General features: G+C 45.3%; 1 protein-coding gene across 1 annotated transcript; it reads left to right on the top strand.

Annotated features, from left to right (window-relative positions):
• The first annotated feature begins 4,393 nt into the window (after window positions 1-4,393).
• DACT2 (dishevelled binding antagonist of beta catenin 2) lies at window positions 4,394-21,154 on the top strand. The gene is made up of 4 exons (XM_083732323.1): window positions 4,394-4,742; window positions 16,805-16,937; window positions 17,123-17,407; window positions 18,052-21,154. Exons 1-4 carry the CDS (start codon window positions 4,509-4,511, stop codon window positions 19,833-19,835), a joined length of 2,436 nt encoding a protein of 811 aa, XP_083588449.1. The 5' UTR covers window positions 4,394-4,508; the 3' UTR covers window positions 19,836-21,154.
• The last annotated feature ends 4,046 nt before the right edge of the window (window positions 21,155-25,200 follow it).

Raw genomic sequence — 25,200 nt, 5'->3', positions numbered from 1 at the left:
ATGAATTCCTATGCCCCACAAATAACCCAGAGATGCACTTTAAATAAAAGCACACATTCTACTCATGTAAAAACACTAGGCAGGCCCAACAAATAACCCAGAGGTGCATTTTAAATAAAAGCACACATTCTACTCATGTAAAAACACGCTGATTCCCAGACTGTCCGCAAGTAGGGTTTAGAAGGTGATTGAGCTGGATCCGGCCCGCGGGCCATAGTTTGCCTACCCATGAGCTAAAGTCTCGTGATTACAAGGAGGGTCACAGCAGGTTGGAACGGACTTTATCCAGTCCCCAGGAGGTCTGGAAGTTAGCCGAGGAAACTATAGGCACAGAGTCAGATATGGAGAGGGGGCCAAGCATGTTTTCTGGGGAAGAAACCTATCCTCATGTGACTTCCTAACTTGTTTCAGTCACCAACACTCAGCCTAACCTACCTCACATGGCTATTGTGAAGATATAGAAGAAGGCATAAAATAGGACTTAGTATTTGTATCATTAGCATCCAGTTTTGGTCCCCAACTCCTAAGCACAAGGTAAGAGAGAAGGTTAATTTAAATGATGTCTGGCCCTGTATTGTGCTGTTTCTACAGTTCACTCCAAAATTATATTCTTTAACCCAGCTTGAGCAAAAGCATAGTCTCCCTTGGACTTGATTTTTTTTCTTGGATATAAAGGTAAAGGTAAAGGTACCCCTGCCCTACGGGCCAGTCTTGACAGACTCTGGGGTTGTGCGCCCATCTCACTCAAGAGGCCAGGGGCCAGCGCTGTCCGGAGACACTTGCGGGTCACGTGGCCAGCGTGACATCGCTGCTCTGGCGAGCCAGAGCCGCACACGGAAACGCCGTTTACCTTCCCGCTGGTAAGCGGTCCCTATTTATCTACTTGCACCCGGAGGTGCTTTCGAACTGCTAGGTTGGCAGGCGCTGGGACCGAGCAGCGGGAGCGCACCCCGCCGCAGGGATTCGAACCGCCGACCTTTCGATCGGCAAGTCCTAGGCGCTGAGGCTTTAACCCACAGCGCCACCTGCGTCTTGGATATAACTGTTGTTAAATAAAAATGACCCACTGATTCTACTGCTGTGCTTTATGTTAGTGTTTTATTTTAAGCTGCTCTCCAGATTCTCATCCCAGAAAATATTGGCTTATCTAAAAAGCTGCAACCATCAAATTGAAAACATATGAAGCTCATAGATCACTGGCTCTCCCTCCCTGCTTTCCCCCACTGCTTCCGTACTGCAGGCTTTTACTGTATTTTAAATGAAAACTCCCTGAGATTAAAGCTGCTGTGAAGCCTCCTGTAATCACTTTTTCTGCTGGATTTATTCAGCCTAGACATGTTCCTTTTGTGAAAAAGTAATAAACTTTCTCCCTCCCTCCCCCCTCCCCTCCAGGAGATGGGGAAAGAAAAGGAGATTGGTTAAGGCTGCCAGATCAACATTTCAGAAGGAAGAGACACTGGAGTGCTCATCTTCTGAAGAGCTGTGTAAGGTTGGCTGCAATGATTTCAGCATAGCTTTGGGGTTTGGGGGTGGGTGAAACAAATCAGTGGCAGAAGCCTGTAAACTCTCTTATTATGAAGAGTGCTTACTTAGAGACTGCAGTATCAAGGCTTCATTTGCTTGGGCAAAAGAGCAGACTATCACCTTAGACCAGGGATGAGGAATCTGTGACCCTCCAGATGTTATTGAACTCCAACTCCTATCAGTCCAAACCTACATGGCCACTGGACCAGCAATATCTAGAGGAAATGTGGAGAACCTTGGATCCTCCAGATGTTCTGAACTACAATTCCCATCATCCCCGGCTATTGGCCATGCTTGCTTTGGCTGACAGAAGTTGTCATTCAGCAACATCAAGAGGACCAAAGGTTCCCCAGCTCTCATCTAGAGGGACATAGGTTCCTCATCCTTGCCCAGACTGAGCCACAGCCGTCTTTCCTATTGGGCTTACTGGTGCGTTGCACCAGGGCACTGGCCTCTCAGGGACACCCCAGTGAGTGGGGAAGCTGTGTGGCTTTGCAGGTGGCCTCCCCTTTCCCTACACGCCCGCCAGCTGTGCCCCATCAACCGTATGGCTGGCGGACGTGCAGCTTGCCTCCTTAGCCTCCGTGGGAGGAGAGCGATCCCCGCAGAGGTTTACGATGGAAGCTGCCCCCACTAACTATATGGCTGGCGGGTGTGCAGCTTCCTTCCCAAGCCTCTGGGGGGATCACTGGGAAATGGGGGGGGGGGTGCCGGAGGGATCTTTGCACCACGGCGCTGGATATGCTTAAGACGGCCCTGGACTGAGCTTTCCTATTACTGCAGCTTAAACATATACAGTGGTACCTCGGTTTACATACACTTCAGGTTACAGACTCCACTAACACAAAAATAGTGCTTCAGGTTAAGAACTTTGCTTCAGGATGAGAACAGAAATTGTGCTCTGGCGGCACAGCAGCAGCGGGAGGCCCCATTAGCTAAAGTGGTGCTTCAGGTTAAGAACAGTTTCAGGTTAAGTACGGACCTCCGAAACGAATTAAGTACTTAACCCGAGGTGCCACTGTATTTTTCAATGGAATCAATCCACACATTCCATTGCAAGTCTTCAGTTGATAAATCAAGTGATTCCTATTTATGTGTGAATCCTTCCTCAGCCTAAGACCCACCTCATGTCAAATACTTCCTTTATCAAAGTTTTTTCAGTGTGGGAAAGTACTCGAATCATGCTTCTACATAAAACAGAATGATACATAGGTACGTCACATATGGAAGAGATTTCATTGGTGTAGGAAATCAGTCCTGTGTAAGCTCATTAGGTGCTCAAGTTCCAATCTTGACATATGTGGCATTCAGAAGACCTATTTATTCGGTTAAATTCTAATCCCTTGTTCAAAAGTTGACTTTCAATGATTTCACCAAAATCCAAAATGCCTTGTTTATTGCTGTCTTTCTGCTGGGTGAGGGAGATCAAAACATTGGGATTTACATCTGAACCAGTTGTATGGTGACAACCTTACACATTTTTTAACTTTCAGAAATCCTGCTTTTCAGCTACAGCTTCCCACCCACCTCTGTCTCTAATGAGACAGATCTAGATTAGAGATTCACAAATGCCACACTGTCTCACCCCTGCAAATTTCATTCTTGTTCAATAATGTCTGTGTGTGAGAGGGAGGGATTAAGGCCACACTATTACTCAACTACCCTAATTTGTTTGTTTGTTTTTTTAAAAAGTCTGCTCTTTAAAAAAGCGCACAATTTTAAAGGAGAGAGCTGTGCCATATTTAAAAAAGTAAAATTTCTAACACCCACAAAGTTGTTGAGCATTTTTAAAAGGAAATTGTTGACGTTTGCGGGGAGACCTCCCCTAAAAATAGTGGTTTTAAGCTTTTGGAACTGTTTCCACTGCTTTTTCCATCGCTTTGCCATACACCTGGGTTTTCCCTGACATTTTGCCAATTCGGCAAAGGTGAAAAAGGGAAGGTAAAGGACCCCTGGACAGTAAAGTCCAATCAAATGTGATTAGGGGGTTGTGGCGCTCATCTTGCTTTCAGGCTGAGGGAGCTGGCATTTGTCCATAGACAGCTTTCCGGGTCATGTGGCCAGCATGACGAAACCGCTTCTGTTCAGGGAAGTTTTTAATCTGTGATATTTTAGTGTATTTCTGGTTTTTATGGAAGCCGCCCAGAGTGGCTGGGGAAACCCAGCCAGATGGGCGGGGTACAAATAATAAATTATTATTATTATTATTCTGGCACAACGGGACACCGTGATGGGAGTCAGAGCACACGGAAACACCCTTTACCTTCCCGCCGCAGCAGTACCTATTTACCTACTTGCACTGGCGTGCTTTCGGGCTGCTAGGTTGGCAGGAGATGAGACAGAGCAACGGGAGCTCAGGCCGTCACAGGGATTCAAACCACGACCTTCGGATAGGCAAGCCCAAGATGCTCAGAGCTTTAGACCACAGTGCCACTTGCAATTTTTAATCCCTGAGGCCATTTTTACACTCGAAAACCAGGACACGTCAGGAATTTCCCTGACCTACGGCAAGCCTGAGCATGCCTACTTGGAAGGAAGCCCCCACGGAGTCCAGCAACGCATCCTTCCTAGCAGGTGTCATTGACTCAGGATCGCAGCCTGAAATCACTGGCCACGTGGTGGTGATGGTGGGGCGGGGGGGATTGCGCATGTATGCCCATGCTTGGGGAAAGCGGCGATCCACATGTCGTCTAGACCCCGGGTTGAACCTTCCCAGCCTGGGGGGCGGGGCTTGCGGGAGGGAATGAATGAGCTCGAGCCGCGATTGGCTGCTCCGTCGGCTCGGCTCGCTCGGCGTTGGCTCGGCGTCTGCCCCGCGCCGGGGAGGGCGCTGAACTGCAGCTTGGCCGCGCGCGCCCCCCTCGGCCGCTGCAGCGCCTGCTCGGCTGCATTCGCTTGGCTGGCGGCGGAGGGAGAGGTTAGCGCCTGCCTGGGCTCCGCCTCGCTCGCTCCGGCGTGGCCTGTGGCTCGGACGGCGTCGGAAGATGCTCCTAGGGAGGCCAGCGCAGCAGCAGCGGCCGGGCGGCTGGGACCGCTGCCGGGTAGGCGAGAGGCTGCAAGCCGCCCTGGCCGGCCTCCAGGAGCTGCAGGTGCTGCGGGAGAAGCAGCGGGCGCTGGTGAGCGGGGCGCTGGCCGAGCAGCCGACGGCCGACGGCAGGCAGGCGCGCAGCAAGGAGCGGCGCCTCGAAGCCACCTTGAGCGCCTTGAAGGAGCAACTGGTAAGGGGTCTCCCGCCGGCGAGGGGGTCTGGCCGCTGCGCCACAACTGCGGCGGGGGGCCAGGGGAGAGCGGGGACCCCTTGATGGATCCAGGCGCCGGGGATCCTCCAGGGGTCCCTCCTTTGCATGCAGAAGCGCCCCCCCTCCTCTTTCCAGGTAGGACCGGGACAGAATTCTGCCTGGAACTGCGGAGAGCTTCTGCCAGTCAGAGTAAGCCGTGCTAGGTTAGAATCCTAAAAGTTGGGAGGTGGTTCCCAACGTGGGGCATCTAATGCCGTCGTTCCCAACGTGGGGCGATTTGATTTTTAAGGGGGGCGATTCGAGAATGAGTTATCAACAGTGAATGGCCTTTTAGGCATCCTCCACGTGAATCGGAGTTCACTTTTTGAATAAGAAGAATTATATGTCGTGGGAGGGGGACATCAGGATTTTAGAGGTGCTTAGGGGCATGGCCAAAAAAAGGGGGGAAAAAGGGTTTGGATCCACTGATATAGTCCAACCGCCTGCAATGCAGCTGGCTCATGCAGGGAATCGAACCCGCGACCTTGGCATTATCAGCATCACGCTCGGTCATTCTCGGTACCTCTGGCCAGGCTACCAGTCTCAGATTTATTCTATTTAAATCCTGTGGTGAGTGAATTTATTCTCACTAAATGGTTCCATTGCAGTTATAGAGCCATCAACAAGTCTATTATTTGCTGGCTGCATGATAGCAGAATTATTTCATTCACGCTTAGGCAAACAGTGCTTTAGGGGCTTTTTAGGGACAGCCTACATTGGCAAAGTAAATCTGTCCTGGAGCAGAGCCTCATTATGATCTGCCTTCCCCCTGACTATACACACACCCTAGTTGCACAATTTTAGAGCTGATCCCCTAATTTAGGTTTTATCTATTTAATCTTTCATTTCCACTAGAGAATCTATGGAGGATGGTGGTTTGAAGGGTGATGACTGAGAGTGCACAAGTTAATTGAAGAGATCCATAAAAAAGGGTTCAAAGACTGTTGGGTACATTGTAAAATAGTAATGAATAGTTTGGTTTTTAAAAATGCAGCATTCAGGGCTGTGTTGTTGCAAGGTCCGAGAAAGGGTATGTCTGTATGCATGTGTTTGATGTAAAGAATAACCATTCTATGAAACAGGGATGTATGATAAGGAATAATTACTTAATTAAGGAATCAATCTCTTAAAATTACGAGATTAACAACCCTGAACCAGTCCGTGTTATCTTCTGCCTTAAATCTAAGAGTTGTTTCAGATGCTGCACTTTCCCAGTTACATTTGTAACATTTGTATTGACACAGTCTCCATAGGCAATCGTCACATTTGACAAACTTTCTTGCTTTTTCGGATGTAACAGCTGAAGCTGCTCTAAATCAGTGTAATAATACATTTCCATTAGTTGCTACATGTTTTGACTAGGCTCTTGTCAGTGAGAAACTTCTTATGGGTAAGTGCACTTGGAGGCTGAATTGCCTTTGATCTGCTCCACCCATTACCTGATGTCTTATTATTTTGTTTTTTAAGCCTCAGCCTCTCAATCCATGGAAGTAAGTCCTATTGACTTATTTTTTTGGAACTTGCTTCTGAGTGAACACATTTCAGATCATCCTGCACAGTCCTAAAAAACAATATTTTGCCATATCAGTTGCAAGGTCACAATGAATAAATTCACTGAAATGTCATGGAATCTGTGAAGAACTTAAATTTCTTGTTTAGTGCACTAAATTTCTGGAGGGTGGGAATTTTGTTTTGATGTCATTCTTTAAACAAGGCTGAAATAATAAATGTGTGTAACCCTGTGTATATAAAATACCATTAACTTGGGGACTTTTGGTTTTGGGGTTTGGCTTGGTTTTTTAAAAAAAATAAAGCATATTCCTGAGAGTCTTAAGATTGGTATTTGAATAAATTCTAGAACTTGTTTTGCTATTAACTGGAAATGTAGAGAGAAATTCACATCATACTGAAATAGCAGATCTGCAATGCCTGTGAATGGCAGCTTTCATCTTACATTTGAAAGAAAAGGGGTGCAAAAACTTTGCCACTAAAAGTATCATTTGACAGGCCGATTGGATGCTGTTCATTTAATATATTTCAGTCCACTTGGAAATATTACAAAATAATAAAAAGGCAGCCGTGATTTGCAAAGAGCAGGAAGGGGATTAGTAGTGATCTGGACCAACTTCCTAGATTGTGGATGGAATAATATATGGGAACCTTTATTCCTCCAGATGTTGCTAAACTACAGTTCTCATCATCCGAGGGCAGGCTTATTGGAGCTCAAGAAGTTGTAGTTTAGCAACATCTGGAAGGACTAAGGTTCTCCACACCTGATTTGGGGCCATCCTTCTATACCATTGGCTATGCTGGCTGGGAATGTTGGAGTTGGAGTCCAACAACATCCAGAGGACCACACATTCTGCATCCCAGGCACAAGATGACCAACTTACTCAAAGGAAGAAGCAAAAACAACACAAAGCAATTGCTATTTACTTTTCCTTCAGTTTAAGCAATTCACATTTCAACTGTGCTGTCTAGCTGGGAATAGTGCAGAAAGAGTGGATAAATATCATTTTTATCTTTCAAAAGTTGGTTGTCGGTAGGCTCAGGAGAGACAAGCACAAATGGACTTCTTCGCTCAATGTGTAATTACTTCATGGAATTGACTGTCACAAGATGTGGTGATGGCCGTTGGCTTAGAGATGACTTTCAAAACCCATCACCTGTTCTAATTATAACTAGCACAAACAACCGGTATTGTAATAACAAAGACTAGAACAGCTCAGGAAATTTCTTCAGCATGATGATTCAGTGAAATATAGTGACTAGAGCAGACTTTGGCAGCCAGGTGCCCTCAGCTGTTTTGAACCATAGCTCCCATCCAAAATACCCTATGGATGCCTGATTGGTGGAGGCTGGGGCAGAGTGTTGAGTTTCGAAACCCAACTTTTCTCTCTGGTCTGCTTCACACATTATTTTGATACAGGTTTATGCCTAGGTACGGCAAAAGTGTACACCAAAAATTGTATGGTGGATATGGCCAAATCTGTTGCAAACTATGCATCACACAAGTACATTTGTTGAAGAGTTGTAATCGACTGCAGTCAAGTAAACACCCAGTGGTAAATCTAGGCCTGTACTTGCAGCCATTTGAGAATTTTGATCAAGTATCTTAGTTCTCAGCCTTATTCTGGGGCGAAAAAAGCCTTCAGAAGGAAAAGACAGAATGAAAACGTAACACAGATAAGTAAAACAATATGATGCACCTTATGAAGGGTTTGCCCCCCCCCCCCCGCCGCCAAAAAAAAGTTCCACAGTGTAAAAGCTCTGACAGAAATCAAGTTTGCTTTGAGGCAAGCTTTCTGTCCAAACTCAAATGCAACAGTGAGTCAGACCAGAAGTATGAAAGCAAGCCCACCCATTTACAAGAGGACTTTCAAGTTTACTAGCTCATGTATGGTTCTTGGCTTTTCCCTTCAAGTATACCCTGTCTGAAGTCACACCTGCATAACTGGCCTTCACATGCTGCAGACCTAAAAATATGAACGGCTTATTCATTGGTGAAGAGGCTAATAGTCATTAACTGGCACTACCTATTAAATTGATTGAATTTATATCCAACCCTTCCTCCCATAGGAATGTAAAAGTACATTAGAGGCTTTCTGGCACACTAATTTCTTGCCACACTACATTGTGCTGGGTTTCAAATATATCTCTATACCATGGGTAGGCAACCTAAGGCCCGGGGGCTGAATCCGGCCCAATCACATTCTAAATCCAGCCCAGGAATCAGTGTGTTTTTACATGAGTAGAATGTGTCCTTTTATTTAAAATGCATCTCTGGGTTATTTGTGGGGCATAGGAATTTGTTCATTATTATTTTTTTCAAAATATAGTCCGGCCCCACACAAGGTCTGAGGGATCGGCCCCCTGCTGAGAAAGCTGACCCCTGCTATATTTCTGGAAGAAAAATTGTTGTCATGCTGCAGTTTGCACGGCTGCCAACAGGTGGCCACACCAACTACGGCCTGAGAACAGAACAGCAAGCTGCCTAGGCAAGCTGCTGAGGAAGGAATACTGTTTGAAGAAGGCACTTTTCTGAAGCCTCACCCCGCCAGGAAGCTGGCAAGTGCTTCAGAGAGTGGTTTGCCAAAGCTGCTCTCTAAAGTGCCTCCCCCATCGAGCATCACTGTTTAAAGGAGGGAGGGAGGAGCTTTAGAGAGCCTTTGGGTATATGTATTCTGTGTGAAATATTTTCTGTGTTAGAATTCTTTGTTAGAAAACTTCCAGCAGTCATGTGGGCCCTTTGGGTAAGCCACAAATAAACACCTTGCTAGAAACCAGTCTGAACGATTGCTGGAAGAGTTGCCATGTTTTTCACTACTCATGCAAAAAGGACTCACATCACACCAAAACATGGCAAAAGCTTAATTGTCTGCAAAACACCTCCATGCCACCATAAACTATTACAAAGTGCACACGTGGTTCCCTGCCCCCCCAGATCATCTGTTTCTCTTCGCCCACACCTTGCACTTTGTTTTGCTTTGGTTTTGCTCAATATCCAGCTTGATGCATTGTTCTTCTTAATAAGTCCAAAGCTTGCTTCCATCTTTGTGACTTTTCAGTCAGCCCTAATATAGTTTAGCAATGTTTATTTTTCATCCGTTGCCCTCCAAATTAAAACAAGCATGTGAGGGGGAAAAATTTTTGCAACTCCTACATCCAGTGTTGAAATAGATGGCATGATCAAAAGAGGAAAGTGATTGAATTTGTGTGACATCAACTTCTTTTTTTAAACCCCTGTGCATTTGTGTGTGTGTGTGTGTGTGTGTGTGTGTGTGGATTGGCAAATATATATTAGGACTGGAATTCGTTTCTGGGGTGGGGGAATAATGCAATCAAAATGTTATAGACTTTAATCTCTCCAGTACTGGCAATTACACACTTCAGTAAACTCTTGAGTTAATTCTGATCTCCCCTGCCCCCTCCCCCTTATTGGTGTTAGACTTTGCCATCAGTTATCAATCAGGTGTGAAAACACAAAGGGTATTCACTAACTGTAGGCAGCTTTATCAGAAGGCATCTCAGAGTGAAAATTGGCTTTAACCTTCAGGGGCTGCTTAAGCCCCACTTGTGAAACATTGCGGCAAGCATATCTTGATTAGAGTCAAAATGGCAGCACAAGTCTACTGCCAACCACTTGATTACCTGTCATTGATAATGTTAACTAATGACTCCGCTTTATTTTATGGAAGCCCAAAGAGAATATGATTTAAAACATTTATGGCTTGCTCAAGGCCAGCAGGTTAATAGGAACACCCAGTGACCTCTGACCAAAGCAATCCATTCCTATTTGACACACCTGCTTTGTGCTATAAGAGCTCATTTGTATGTGTGTTTTGTTCCCAGTAAGACTTGAAAATGGAGGATTAGCTTATCAAGATATGGCAGACACTTGACCGGGGTTTAAAACAGGGTAAAAAAAAAGAGAGTCCATGGTGTTCCCCTTTTATTAGGAGAGACAGAGCTTTCTCTCCATTGGTCATAAGGAATGGGTTGAGTCATTTTATCATAGGAATAGTAGCATGTGGTGTTTGGGGAGGAAACTGCTGCATTCTTGGCTATCCAAACCAATTTTGACATAGCTAGCAACATCTGGAACTCTGGATGTGTAAATGGTATCTTTTCACTAATGTGCATTCAGCCCATCCAGAGTGCTTGTTTACTCAGAAGTAAAAACAAAACAAAAAAATCCTTCCAGTAGCACCTTAAAGACCAACTAAGTTAGTTCTTGGTATGAGTTTTCGTGTGCATGCACACTTCTTCAGATACACACTGAAGGAATTTTTTTTGTTTTGACTATGGCAGACCAACACGGCTACCTATCTGTACTCAGAAGTAAGTTCCACTAAGCTCAGTGGCACTTCCTTCAACAGGATCTAGAGCAGGCATCCACAAACTTGGCCCTCCAACTGTTTGGGGACTACAATTCTCATCATCCATGACCACTGGTCCTGTTAGCTAAGGATGATGGGAGTTGTAGTCCCCAAACAGCTGGAGGGCCGAGTTTGGGGGTGCCTGATCTAAAGTACCCAGTCTCCATATCACCTACCGCTTCTTGTTCTGCCCTAGCCTGGATAGCTCTGTTGGTTAGAGCGTGGTGCTGATAATGCCAATGCTGTACATGAGAGACTGGGCCCAGAATCAAATAGGCAACCAGCACAGTTATCTCAGAAATAGGTGCTACATTGGTCAATTGTGCCTCTCAGCAATTTTGCAGCTGTATTCTGCATTAGTTGAAGCTTCTGAACAACCTTCGAGGGAAGCCCCACATACGGCATGTCACCCCAAGATGGAAGCATACCAGAATATAGATCGTTGTCACCACGTCTCCTCTTTCCAGGAAGGGCTGTAGGTAGCAAACCAGTTGCAGCTGGAAAGAGGCACTCCTTGCCACTGAGGCCACCTAGGCTGGACTAAGCTGAGCCTGAGTTAAGGACCTGCCCTTTCAAGGGGAGTGTGACCTTATCCAAGTCAGGCCATCTCCTCACCTCCCAGACTTGAAAACTTAATGCATGCAGTGCCTCCCATCTTTTTAGGGATTCTGTTTTGGTTTATTGGCCCTCATCCGATTCCAGCCCATTGCTGCCTCCAAGTATCTGTCAAGAGCCTGAGTGGCCTCTTCTGATTCAGATGGAAAGCAGAGCTAAAGCTGAGGTCATCAGTGTACTGATGACACCCCACTACAAATCCCCTGATGACAGTTCCCAGCTGCACACAGGGTCTCGCTACACATCACCAGGAACTTATCTGCTTCCTCAATGGCATGATGGAGATAGTCTTCATCTTTTTTTCTCTTTGCTGTCCTGTAAAGCATTCTAGGACCAATCCACTTCATCCTCCGCCCCAAGCTGCAAAACATAGTCATACCATAAGATTTTATCGATGGTATCATCAATATACTGATTACACCTCACTCCAAATGCCCAGCAGGTTAATATATGCCCAGCAGGACAACTCCCAGCAGGTTAATATAGATGTTAATAACAGGGGTGACAGAATGGAGTCCCATGGGCTGCTGTGTTTCCACTCCTACTGCAGGGCAGATCCCAGCAGGTGACAATGGAGGGCTACTGTCAAGCACCTTGGGAACTGACCTTGCAGTGTCACACAGGAATCCATCCCCAATCCATGCTTGACCCATGGAGCTGATGCAGAAGGATAACATGACTAATAGTATCAAAAGCTGTTGCTGTGAGGTAGAGATGAATCAACAGAGTCACACTTCTCCTGCCTATCTCTTGGCAAAGGTGATCAATGTGTCTGAGGTCAGGGAAACCAAGTCATTTTCACTTCCATGTCGAGGTATGATGCTGGAGTGAAATGATAACCCCAGCGTTAGAAACAGAGATATGAAAGCTAGGAGCTTAAATGGCACCATAAACCTAGGTTATGGATGCAACAACAGAATGTCTAGGTGCGCTTTTTCATAACAAGAATTGTTGTTGTTGTTTAGTCACTTAGTCGTGTCCGACTCTTCGTGACCCCATGGACCAGAGCATGCCAGGCACTCCTGTCTTCCACTGCCTCACACAGTTTGGTCAAACTCATGTTGGTAGCTTCAAGAACACTGTCCAATCATCTCATCCTCTGTCGTCCCCTTCTCCTTGTAACCTCAATCTTTCCCAACATCAGGGTCTTTTCCAGGGAGTCTTCTCTTCTCATGAGGTGGCCAAAGTATTGGAGCCTCAGCTTCAGGAGCTGCCCTTCCAGTGAGCACTCAGGGCTGATTTCCTTCAGAATGGATAGGTTTGATCTTCTTGCAGTCCATGGGACTCTCAAGAGTCTCCTCCAGCACCATAATTCAGAAGCATCGATTCTTCGGAGATCAGCCTTCTTTATGGTCCAGCAACATAACATATAACAAGAATACAAAGCTGAAAATGAATGAACTGCAGCTAAAATATTATGTTCATTTTTCACATGGTCTAGTCCTTTCCCTGCCCACTCCTACCCCCTAATATTTAACAACAGTTGTTCAACACTTCTGTGTGGAGGGAGATCTTCTAAAGAAAGGTGCATCACTGTCTCCTTTAAAGCCAATGGCACTTTCCCCTCTCATTGCAAGACATTAGTCTAGCTTGTGTTGATGGAACAATTGTCATAGTGCTACGATGAATTCCTCCCATTGATCTGCGGTGATTCCCTTATGGAAGGCATGTCCAACTCCCAAGAGTTTGTGATCTACTCCCACTATAAAAAAAACTGGCAGTGGTCTACCCTTTGGATTGACCAAAGTTGTTGGACTTTTGGGTGGGAGCCTTCATCAAAGTTGAGTTTTTTGTGGGAAGGCAAAGTTATTGAGCTTTTATTATTATTTATTATCACCATCATCATTATTGGGCAATCAATCTGGATCACGCAACCGAGCAGGGATGCCCCACGATCGACCGGTAGATCTCAATCAACCGGTTGAACATGCCCGCCTTATGGGATTTTCAAAATATTTGATCAGTTCCTCTGTAATTGGCCTACATGTTGCGTAAGATTTCCACAGATTTTACACTTTGACTGTTTAAGTGTACCAGCTAATGCGATTTGCACAAATTTCTCCTTAGCAAAATTCCACTGGGGGCTAGCAGACTCCAGGATCATCGTAAAGAATATCAAAGACCCAGATGAGTGATTGTAAGCAAACTTTGGTCTTTAGCAGTTGGGAGTTAATGGGAAGCATTGAGTCTCCCAGCAACATGAGACCCACCTCACTCCCCATAGCAGGAGACAATGGGAAAAGAGGAAAGGGTTAACCAGGCAAATATAAATCATTTTCTGTTGGTTAAAGTGCTGTAAAATTACAAACAGATCCTGGAGGTGCAATAAATTATCTTTGAATACCTGAGAGCCTTGTTGAACGCTTTGTGGCCTCTTTGCCATTAATCAGAAACCACAAAGGGAGGGATTGGCTGGCAAAACATGAATCATTAAGCAATTAATTCCAGCCATGAAAACAAAACTCTGACTTCCTGAACGGGTGAGGCTAAGGGAAGCATAAAGTGTTTCCTCCATGCAGGAAATTCAGAAAGGTAATGCACAAATATTAAATTGGCATCTTTCTATTTCAAATGTGAATGATAACTGTCCCATGTTTGAAATTTAATGAATCTGAACATTTTTGGAACAAGTTTTGTAGTGGACACAATACCTTGTAGTAAGGACACTTTGGGAAGTTGTGCCTCGTGTACAACTGTGTGAGTACTGAAAGAAGTATAGCATAACTTCATATTATATTGGTAAAACTAAGATTGAAGTCCACCAGATATGTGGCAAAGTCCTCTTTGCTTCTTGTGGTTTGGGACAGATGAACAAACCAATGGGGCCTCTCCCTGAGGGATGGGATCTCAAGCTCTGTACAGATGCTACCACCATGTGAAGTTGGGCTGCTTGCACTGGACTCTCCTCCAAGATCCCCGTCCATGCTGACTCCTCTCTCAGGCCTTCTGGTCTGGGCTCACACCAGCCAGCACAATGATGGGGCTTCACATCACTCCTCCTTTTCATCAGCTTATTTGTATGGGGGGGGGGATCTGCATCCATTGCACTGGTGGATGGTCTAGGGCAGGCATGGCCAAACTTGGCCCTCCAGATGTTTTGGAACTACAACTCCCATCTTCCCTAGCTAACAGGTCAGGGATGATGGGTATTGTATCCCAAAACATCTGGAGGGCCAAGTTTGGCCATGCCTGGTCTAGGACGTAGGCAGAGAGATTGCAGCCTTTCTTATCAGCACCACCTCAGTAATTTGTTATTTTTTAATTGCTGCTACAACAGCCAAATTGCTGGGGTTCACCAGAAAACACTTGAGGGAGGATGGGGTCCATGGCCTTTAAGTTAGCTGTCTCCACCAACATACGCACACTAGGTCTTAGTCATAAGAACGGAAATATAAGACAATCCTGCTGGATCAGGCCAGTGACCCATCTAGTCCAGCATCCTGTTCTCACAGTGGCCAACCAGATGCCTGTGGAAGGCTCACAAGCACAGGCTCTGAGCACAGCAGGCTCTTTGGGATAGCAGCGTGCTACTGAAATGGCAACGCTTTTAACAATTCTATTCCTGAACTGTAAATCAAGAATGTGTCCATGTTTGAATGTACTTTGGGCGTGTACGTGAACAGTGTTATTTTGTGTTACGAAGTCTTTTATCTAGAAATTTATTAAGTCAGTTTAACTGGACATAGTGCCATTTTGGCCCGTTGGCTTTATGAGCCTGCTCTATACCTCTTTTGAAGTTGCCGAAAATCACCCAGTTGCATTTTGCTGGGAATTAAAATGGCTCCAAGGTGTTCAGGTGAAGAAAAGACAAGTTAATCCATAGGTTTGAAATTAACAGAATGTTTAGTGAGGCAAATAATAGGTTGCTGGTTTTTGCACATACTGTGCTTTAGGCTCACTCTCTCCAGCCTAAGCTGAGATCCAAAATACTTGTTAACAATGCAGCCAGGACTTTGCCCTTCCCCTTTCAAACCCCCAGGCTTTTATGCTGCCCCAGACATTGCTGCCTAGAGTGGCTTGATAGGGGGCCCTCCAGACGTAACATGGAATGGGATGCTTCACAGGAACTTAGGAAGCTGCCATATACTGAGTCAGACCAATGGTCCCTCTAGCTCAATATTGTCTGCACTGATTGACAACAGCTCTCCTGGGTTTCAGCCAGGGAGTCTTTCCTATCCCTACTGGGGTTTAAACTTGAATGCTTCCCGTAGGCATCTGGTGGATTTTGCATGATAGTTTCTCCCCAGGAAGGCTCACCTGGCACCTTCTGCACTGCATATCTTTAGGCGCCAGGCTTCTCTATAACCAGACCTTTGGCTAGTTCAACAATCTATGAACTTTTAGGTGTGTTTGTAGGAAGGGAGTTTATTGGTTTGTTATTTTTTGGTATATATTTTGTGCTCTCATTTTGTATTTTTATCTTGTGAACTGCCCTGGGTTCTTCAGATGAAGGAAAGTGTACACAGTTAATGACTAAATAAAACAAATAAGTAGTTCGACTTATAACATGATGTGATAGGGTGCAGATCAGAAGTGGTGGGACTGATCCATTTTTGGTGGAAGTCACATAAAATCTAATTTGGAATTCAGAAGCCCCCTGTACACATGTAGAAGCTGCTCTTAGAGTGTTCTGGGAGCTCACACCAGACCAGTGTTTTCAAAGTGATCTTTTAGAGGAAATGTGGGACATGAATTCATTAGCCAGAATTTAAACAAATAACAGTGCAATCACGTGTTTGTGTGTTTAAAAGTAAGTCTCTCCAAGTTCAGTGAGACTTATTCTCAGGAAAGTGCATGTAGAATTGAAGCCTAATAAGCTGTTTTAATGGACTGTTGTATTTTTTAAAATAATGCTTTTGTTTTTACCAGTTTTAAAATATCACTTACCCCCAAATCTTTGCAATATGATGGAATAGAACTTTAAATAGTATACATTTACATAAATATATAAAATACAATTTGCTTCCATATCTGCAAAGATTATGCAGTTCTGTCAACCAAGTTGGTTTCTCGCTCCATTCACAACTGTTCTAATCCTTTCATTCTAGTATGATTACCTTTGCATTGCTTACTCTAGTGCAGGTGTAGCCAATGTTCTACTCGCCAGATGTTGATGAACTACAGCTCCCATCATCCCTGATCATTAGCCTGGGTTGTTGGGAGTTGCTGTCCAACAGCATGTGGAAAGCACCACATTGGCTTTCCTTGCTCTAGTGTAGTGCTTCCAAAACTTGGGTCCCCAGCTGTTTCTGGACTACAGTTCCCTTAATCCATGACCACTGGTCCTGCTAGCTAGGGATGATGGGAGCTGTAGTCCAAAAACGGTGGGAGACCCAAGTTTCGGAAACACTGCTCTAGTGTGTCTAGTTTGTTTGAGGTATGAGATCTCCCATGTGGCCATTCTGTGTGTATTGTTCCTCTGAAGGCGGGCTTAACCCTGACACAATTTGGGCTGGTCCCTTAGAACTTGTCTGAAAGTGTCTCGTTTCTCTCTCCCATTGCTAACAGTCACGTCTGAGGAGGCAAGATGTTGGGTTGAAAGGCCACCTGGATCAGCTGGACCAACAAATTAGTGAACTGAAGTTGGATGTTGGCAAGACCTCCATTGAGTATCTTGACAGTGACAGCAGACCCAGCTCAGGTAATGTGAGAATTGACTGTTGAAGGACATCTATGTAGTTATTATTTAAACAACACTCTAGACTTTCCACAGAAGACTGATCCTTCTGTAAAAAGAAAAACATGGGAGTGCTTCGCTTGGGTTCAGGGTCATGCTGTACATGTGTTCTCTGTAATCTGGAAAATGTCCTCTTTATCTCCTCACAGGCTTTTATGATCTGAGTGATGGCGGCTCCTGCTCCCTGTCCAATTCCTGTACATCAGTCTTCAGTGAATCCATCTCTTCTTCTCATGCCAGCCTCTTGCCAAGTTCCCAGCACCCCAAGACCCGTCTCAGCATCTTCGATTACCGCCCCAAATCTGCGGATGAAACCACGGTACACAACCAGTTCCAAGAGCAGGGAGCCTACATTGGTGATGAATGCCGAATCAAAGCTTGCCCTGATATTTCAGGGACTCCTACCAGGTCCAGGCCAAGGCCTGTTTCCACAGGTGACTACACAAACATCCCATTAAAGCTTTCATATCACCTTGCATCTCCTCAGGCATGGTGGTGCTTTCCAGTTCAGTTGCATCACACATTTATATGGGAGGCATCAAGAGTTAATAGGACAAGTAATGTAAAGCATGAGTGAAACCATCCCTTTGCTGGTCTAAATTCTTTTAACCCATCTTAATCATTCCTGTAGAAAAATGAAAACTCATTTTCTGGTGTGTGCGTACATGTGCACACACATACAGAGAATAAAAAAGAAAGATGGAAGTCTAATATTGTGTTCATTTTTTTCTGAAAGAACTTATTGGTGAGGACCATAATGGTAGGTGTAAGATGTAATGAGCTCTTGGGCATGTGTATCTTTCTACCAGTGGGGTGCCTGAGGCCCTATTTAGATGTTTTATTAAGGACTCAGGAATCAGCTTTATAGCAAAGGAAGTGTTCAAGAAGCGAAATAAAGTTCAGCACTGCCAAGTTTGGGTGCAATAAGATTTTGAGAGCTCCTCTCATTGCCCAGTAAAAATACTCCAGAGAAAAATGAGGAAATGAGAAATGAGAAAAATTTAGTCTTTGGTGTCTTGAGACAGACCTTCATTTTTATGTTGTTGACTACCTTTTTATAATTCTGTCCTCTTACCAGGTGACCTTGAAAGACTCGCCCTGGCAGATGCAGGATATCCTAAAGTAACTGACCCTAAATCCTTTCCTCTGCTTTCCCCCGGAGGGGAAATCCAGTTCTTCAGTGTGGACCCCAAATACCAGAGTGACTTGGTCTCCAAAAGCGGGAACGAAGTGTATCCTTACCCTAGTCCTCTTCATGCTGTGGCTTTACAAAGCCCACTTTTTTCCCTGGCTGGGCCCCCGTCAGAAAAAGAGGCTCACCCCTTGCCTAACAAAGTTGTCCCTCACGCTGTTGGGCCCAGTTTGATTAGGACACTGCCCGTTGCAGAGTCCAGGCCAGGAGGTTACATCAACAAACTGCTCCAGCTGACACGCTCCAGAGGAAACAATCAGGCGGACGCCAGTGAGAGGTGTCCAACAAAGAGCCAGCCATTCACAATGCTCCAGAGGCTCATTATAATCCCCAGCCCTGGCGGAGTGAAAATTAACAGCAGTGGCAGCCAGATGGAAAAACAAGGGAGCTCGCTGCATGGTAACAAAGCGGAGGGGAAGCTGCGGAGGGGAATGCCTGAAGGGGAATGTGCCAAACAGCAGGGGACTCAGCACAATGCAAATGTTGAGCAGGCAGCTGCCCCGGCCCATGCAAAGTCTCCGTTGGCTGCGAATGGCTGCTACTCTGCCAGTTCGTCAGCAAGGGATTCTCCTCTGACCGAAGCTGGAGAAAGCAGCCTGGAACGCAGCTCTTCCAGCTCCCAGCTCGGAACGGAGGATCCTAGCCTGAGCCCTGCAAACACCAATGTCGCCCCAACCAAGAAATCTCACAAGAAACCTGTCAAGGCAGGAGGCCATGACCTGGTGCCTCAGGGTGGCTTTGTTCATGCCAAGTTTGTCCCCGCAGAATCCCACCAAGTCAGAGTCAGGTTTGCCAACTCTAAAACGAAGCCTGTGAAGGTGAAGAGGAGAAGCAGCGAGAAGGTGCTGAGGCCTGGGAAGCAGGCTTTCTTTGTGGAGAAGCCAAGGGGACTCCACCATGTTGCTGCCAGGCTGCCCGTTGAGTGGAGTCTGCCTCAGAGGCAGCTGAGAGGAAGGAACCTCATGAGGAGGCCTACTTTTGCTGGGGAAGCTACAGGGAGGTCCTGTTCGGAGTCCAGCCTGTACCCTGTGCCATTCAGACTCCCTCAAGTACCCTCTGGGCCTGAACTCTACCAGGGCAACGCCCTGTATTCTCTCGAAGCGGCCTACATAGACACCACCAACAAGAAAAAGCAGCGTAAGTGGCAGTCTACGGTGGAAATCTCGACAAAAGCCCAAGTGGCCAGCCTTTCAAGTGGCTTTGCCTTGGGGCCACCAAGGCAGTCTGCGCGGAGAGTGGGAATTACCCGCTCTGTCACAATGAGGGCCCGTTCCAAGAACCGCCACCCCTTTCGCCCTGGTGCATATGCCAGAAGTGAGTCCGATCACTCTGAATACTCTGCAGAGTGTGCCTCCCTTTTCCACTCCACCATTGCGGAGACCAGTGAAGGGGAAGTCAGTGACTATACAGCCAACCGCTTTGGGGACAGCGAGTCCAGTGAAAGCGACTCAGAGGGCAGCAGCAATGGCAGCAGCCTGACTCTTGACTACGACGATGAGCATGAACTGGTCTGGCCAGATTCTTCTCCCAGGCAGCCAGCAGCTGTTCCGACTTCGTCCAAGTCTCTTCCGCCAATGCCCAAGCTCTGTCGCATCAAAGCTTCAAAGGCCCTCAAGAAGAAGATTAGGAGATTCCAACCGGCCTCTCTGAAAGTGATGACCATGGTTTGAAGTGAGAGGGAGCATCTGTTTTGGCAGCTGCCTCTGTTTGCAAAACAAAGGAGGGGATTGAGACTTAAAAGGATTCTGTTAAATGAAATGTGATGAAATCCCTAGATCGCTGGGCAAAGGACCTTTTCTTATGTGCTAATGCCTTTATGGATGACACTGCTACTCTTTACCTCTTTCTGGTTTTTTTCTTTTGTGTGTGTGCATATGTGACTTGATACCCCGCCCCATTCTGATAGAGATGAAGGGTTTAGATGAGATGCCCCCCTCAAATGGATCCTGTCTGATAGATATTTTGGGAAGATGTGCCGCCTGCAACACATGGAAGATTTCCCAAAGTTGCCAGGGGAGAGAGCATTGCAGTGGTACCTCTAGTTATGAACTTAATTCATTCTTTAGGTCTGCTCTTAACCTGAAACTGTTCTTAACTAGAGGCGTGCTTTCTCTATTGCGGCCTCTTACTGCTGCTGCGCCATCGGCACACAATTTCCATTCTCATCCTGAGGCAAAGTTCTCAACTCGAGGTAACTCTTCCAGGTTAGCGGAGTTTGTAACCTGAAGCATTTGTATCTCGAGGTACCACTGTATTACTAAAGATGGCACTGCAGCTTCCTCTTCTTTTTGCTGAAGATAACTTTTTATTTTCAAGGGGATCTCCTAACAGTTCAGAAGCGCTCACTATACTGGCCTTCCCCAGCCTTGGATGCCCACCAGATGTTTCAAACTTCAACTCCCAGCATCCCTTATCATTGGCCATGCTTGCTTCAGCTGATGGGAGTTGTAGTCCAAAACATCAGGAGGGCAACAGGTTGGGGAAGTCTGCATTACATGGTCACAGCTCTTTCCCCATAGCCATCCATTGCTAATATTGCTTACCCAGTAGCTCATCCATTTTCCTTTGAGATATACCTGTGGTAGCCAATCTGGTGCCCTTGGACTACAAATCCCATCATCCCTGACCATTGCCTAGGCAGATGTGAGTTGTAATCCAGCATGTAAGACACCATGTTGGCTATCATTTAAACATGGGGGTTAGGGTCAGAAAAAAAGTATGTTGGTCAGAGGAATGTGCCAGTATTGCTATCTCCCATTTACAAATTCAACAGATTCAGCAAAATATAACCCTGACCATAACAGCTGTAATCTTTTTCTATTAAGATGTTTGTGTGAGTGTTTTTAAAAAGTATATCTATGTGGGTCAACTGCATTCCGAACACTGTGTCACACACAGCACGTTAATAGCTGCTGTGGCTGAGAGCATAGCATCTCTCCTCTGATTTATTGCAGGCTCAATAAATGCTATGATGACCCACTACTCTAAAGAGCTGTCTGGTTTCCTTGTGTTTAAAAGGTAGGGGTGTCATTTAACTATTTAAAAAAAACATTCTGAAAGGAAAAGCATACTTGAGAGTTATTTTTCTTCTTCGTGCACAGAACCCCTGACTATGGCTGTGATTGTGAACACACTTGCCTGGGGGGTATGTCTCACTGAACTCAGTGGGACTTACTTCCGAGTAAACATGTCTAGGATCGCATTGTAAGTGACTGGAGAAAAACTACCCCATGTTGATTGCAACTTCATTCACCTATTGCATAGCTGAAGCAGTGTGGCCAAGTTATTAAATGAGTTGGGGGCTGTATGGCAAGGCACACCTCTTGGTCCATAACTAGCTGGTGCCATTAGTGCCCCTGCTGCCCCTACCAGCTGCTTTTTATGAAGGATGGGGAAGGGCCATAGCTCAGTGGTAGAGCATCTGCTTTGCATGTCAGAGGTCCCAGGTTCAATCCCAGGCATCTCCCAAGTAGGGCTGGGGTAGAATCCTGTGTGAAATTCTGGAGAGCCACTATTGTGTAGAGTAGATGAACCAATCGTCTTAAGTATAAGGCAGTTTCCTATGCCCCCAGAAGCAGCTTGGGCAGAAGACACAATTCCTTCTGCATGCAGAACTCCCTGCGGACAGGAGGCTGTCATGGAAATCAAGCTGGGTTGGCCTTAAATGAGGATTAGGTAAATTCATGGAGGAGGAGAGGGTTATGGAAGACCACGAGCTAGGATGGCTGTGCTGTCTGGGAACCACAGGAGGGGAGAGTCCTCCGGTGCTCAAATCCTGCTTGCTGGTTTCCCACAGGCCACTGTGATAAGTCTAGGGCAGCAGCTGGCCTGAGGTCCCCCACTGACATGTGCTCCTGGTCCTCAGTACCCTGCCCCATAGCCCTCCATCTGGGGACAATGGAGGGTGACCCCTTCCTCCTCTGGTTTCTGGGGTGGCTGGATTAGTTGCCCCAGCTTACATCTGCCATGCAGAAAAAGACCAGCACGGAATTGGGGTGCTGAAGTGTTCTAATACGTAGCCAGTGTGGTGCAGCCATTAAAAGTGTCAGACTGGGACCTGCAAGAGACCAAGGTTTGAATCCCCACTCAGCCAGGAACTCACTGGGCAACCTTGGGCCTGGGCTAGTCATTCAATCCCTGCCTAATCTACCACACTGTAGCCATGGTGGAAAACCCTTTTCACCCGACGGGCAATATCTCTGGAGAAACATTTCAGGAGCCACATGCCCAAAGTGCTATGGTTGAGCAGAAGTGGCCAAAGCAATAAATTATTTTTTTCCTGCTTACAGTAGGCTAGTTTCCACACACACCTCACTGTCCTCCATCTAGTCAACAAAGAAGCATGATCAGAGTTCAAGGACACACACAAAAAGAAAGAATTGCTACATTTAATAATATAAAATACCTTTTTGATGTTTCATAAAATGGACAGTAGGAATGGCCAAGTTTGCCATAGGTGACTGTGGAATATGCTGTTGTAGCAGCAGAAGAAGAGTTGATGTGGTGAAATGAAAGGCCTTCTTTGCACAGAAATATACCCGGCTCTTGCCAGAAGCAGAGAAGAAAGGTCTTTGGACCCTTCTGAGAGAAGGTCAGAAAACTGGAATGGTTATGGTTCTTTGGTTCTTCATCAGTGCAAAACTACATGTTACACAGTAGATCTGTGCTGGGGCAAGGGATCACTTTCTTCCCATCCTAATTTCCAAATCAAACTTGGCTCCCTCTGGCCTAGGCTGCAACTATTTGGTTAGGGAAACTATGAGAGGAGGAAAGGCTACGCAAACATGATTCCCAATCCAGCCCTGCTCCTATAGATTAGTTAACATCTGCTCCATGTAAATTGATGGAAAGCATTATTAAAGGGAGAATGTGTATGTATAAACAAGGATGTCTTCCAGATGTTATTGTATCCTAAACACCTTTCTGGGAACCGAATCTCCTAGATCAGTGGATCCACATAACCCACCCAGGGGGTCCATGGCACCAACCACATAACAAAAACTACCATAGAAATATCAAAAATTTCAAAAGTAAGGGGGTCCATGGCTTGGGCTTTTGAAAAACTTAGTCCACAGTACTAAGAAATTTGGGGGTCACGGTCCTAGATTTCAGATGGGTAGCTATGTTTGTTTGCTACAGTCAAAAGATCGAAAGGACTTCTACACCTTAAAGACTGACACATTTCTTGGCTTAAGATTTTGTAGACTACTATCCACTTCATCAGATTCATGAAATGTTATGCTGAGTTACAGGTATATATAATAGGCTGCATTCACAGGGCAGTTTATTAAATTATCACCACTTCCCCAACTGTTTAAATCCTGCATTATATCTGAGCATCCATGTAATGTAAAAGCCATTTTTGGAACTACAGTGGGATATAGTGCACGCTTAGTGATCTTTTCCACATTATTTCCTTCCAGAGAAAAAAGCTACTTTCAGATAACATGGAAATGAGCAACAAACTTGTGCTATATTCCACTATAGTTCTGGAAGTGGTGTTTGCATCATGTGGAAGCTCAAATATAATGTGGAAGTCAACAGTTAGGGAAATGTGAAAATGGAATAAACTGTAATGTGAATGCAGCCAGATTTTGATGAAGGGGAAATTAAACAGTGAGGTCAGAATGAAATGTTTACAATCTCTTCCCTGCCCTGTGTATTTATGTACACACAGAGAGAGACAGACAGACAGACAACAGACAGACTTAAAACTTGAACTAACCCTTTATTCATCTGATGGTGTTATGTGTATTCCATGAAAGCTAAATTTTCAGCCTTTAAAGTGCCACAAGACTTACTGTTTTTTCTCTTATATTTCAGCATAGCATACATAAAACCAATTTCACTCAGGAAGTTCTGAAACTGACCTAGGGTTAAATTTCCACTCTGCCTTGGACTCATTAGATGATCTTATAAGTAAAGTAATTTATTTTAATGAAATGATCTCTGTGGGCATAAATGCACTCACAAACAGCTTTTAATCAGACAGAATGGAAAGGCAGTTTAATTGCCAGCCAATCCTCTATAGACTTCCAAGAGGAGCTAGCTTCTATCCATTTGAATATTTTAAAAGGATGTTTAGAAAATGCAGCCAGTAATTAGCAATTCACTTATCTGTCTCACACCTAACCAGCTGCATGTTAGAGGTGAGAAATGTGCCACTTCTCCAGCCATTTCATTAACAAGTATATAGTTCAAATGCCCATGGAAGGCGTAGCTGTTATCTTGCAGTTTCATTGCAAAGGATAACATCTATTGATCTAGCAGACAGCACTGAAGGTCATCTATCAGTTCAGTGTATCAGGTAGTTAAGTGCTTCCTTTGCCTGGCAAGGCCTGCAATACCCTCTGAAATAAATACACAAACACAAGTATATTGGGTTAATGGGATAAATAAGGCCACAACTTTATTGGTTATGGATGTGAGCGGTTTGGCTTAGGCAACTGGGTGAAGTAGGCCTATATCCTGACCAGAAAAGCAAACAAAACTCCTAACCATCAAGAAGGAAAGGAGAAGTAAAAGCGAATTAAGGAGGAATCTACCAAGTGGAATGCACTATGGCAACTGACAGCTTTGGAAATATATTTAGGGCCACAATCATGGAAGTGGATAATAAAAGGCACTCTTGAAATAAAAGGTTAGACAAAAAAAAACTGTTTCTTGCCAACATATATCTCAGCACTAATAGAAGAAGTATATTGGATAACCCACTTTATTTGTATCTATTACTAGCAGAGAGTGTCTGGTGCTGCCCTGGAATTTTTAGAAACCCAAACCTTTTCCTGGTTTTTTTAGACATCATTATTTGTGAGTTCAGACCTGTCACATACAAAAAGGGGTGAAGTCACACCAAAGTCATGCTCTGGTCAGCCACCTTGATTCAGAATGGCACCCGGCATTCAAATGTCAATAAAGATCACCCCCAGCCTTGGAAGCCCTCATGCCAAGTTTGGTGGCAAGGTCATCTTGTCAGTAGAGCACGAGACTCTTAATCTTGGGGTCATGTGTTTGAGCCCCAACTTGAGCAAAAAA

This window comes from Podarcis gaigeae (assembly GCF_964106915.1).
Source record: "Podarcis gaigeae genome assembly, chromosome: 3".
NCBI lineage: Eukaryota > Metazoa > Chordata > Lepidosauria > Squamata > Lacertidae > Podarcis > Podarcis gaigeae.
The sequence above is the reverse complement of the archived record's forward strand: the minus strand, read 5'-3'. Positions and strand labels throughout refer to the sequence as shown.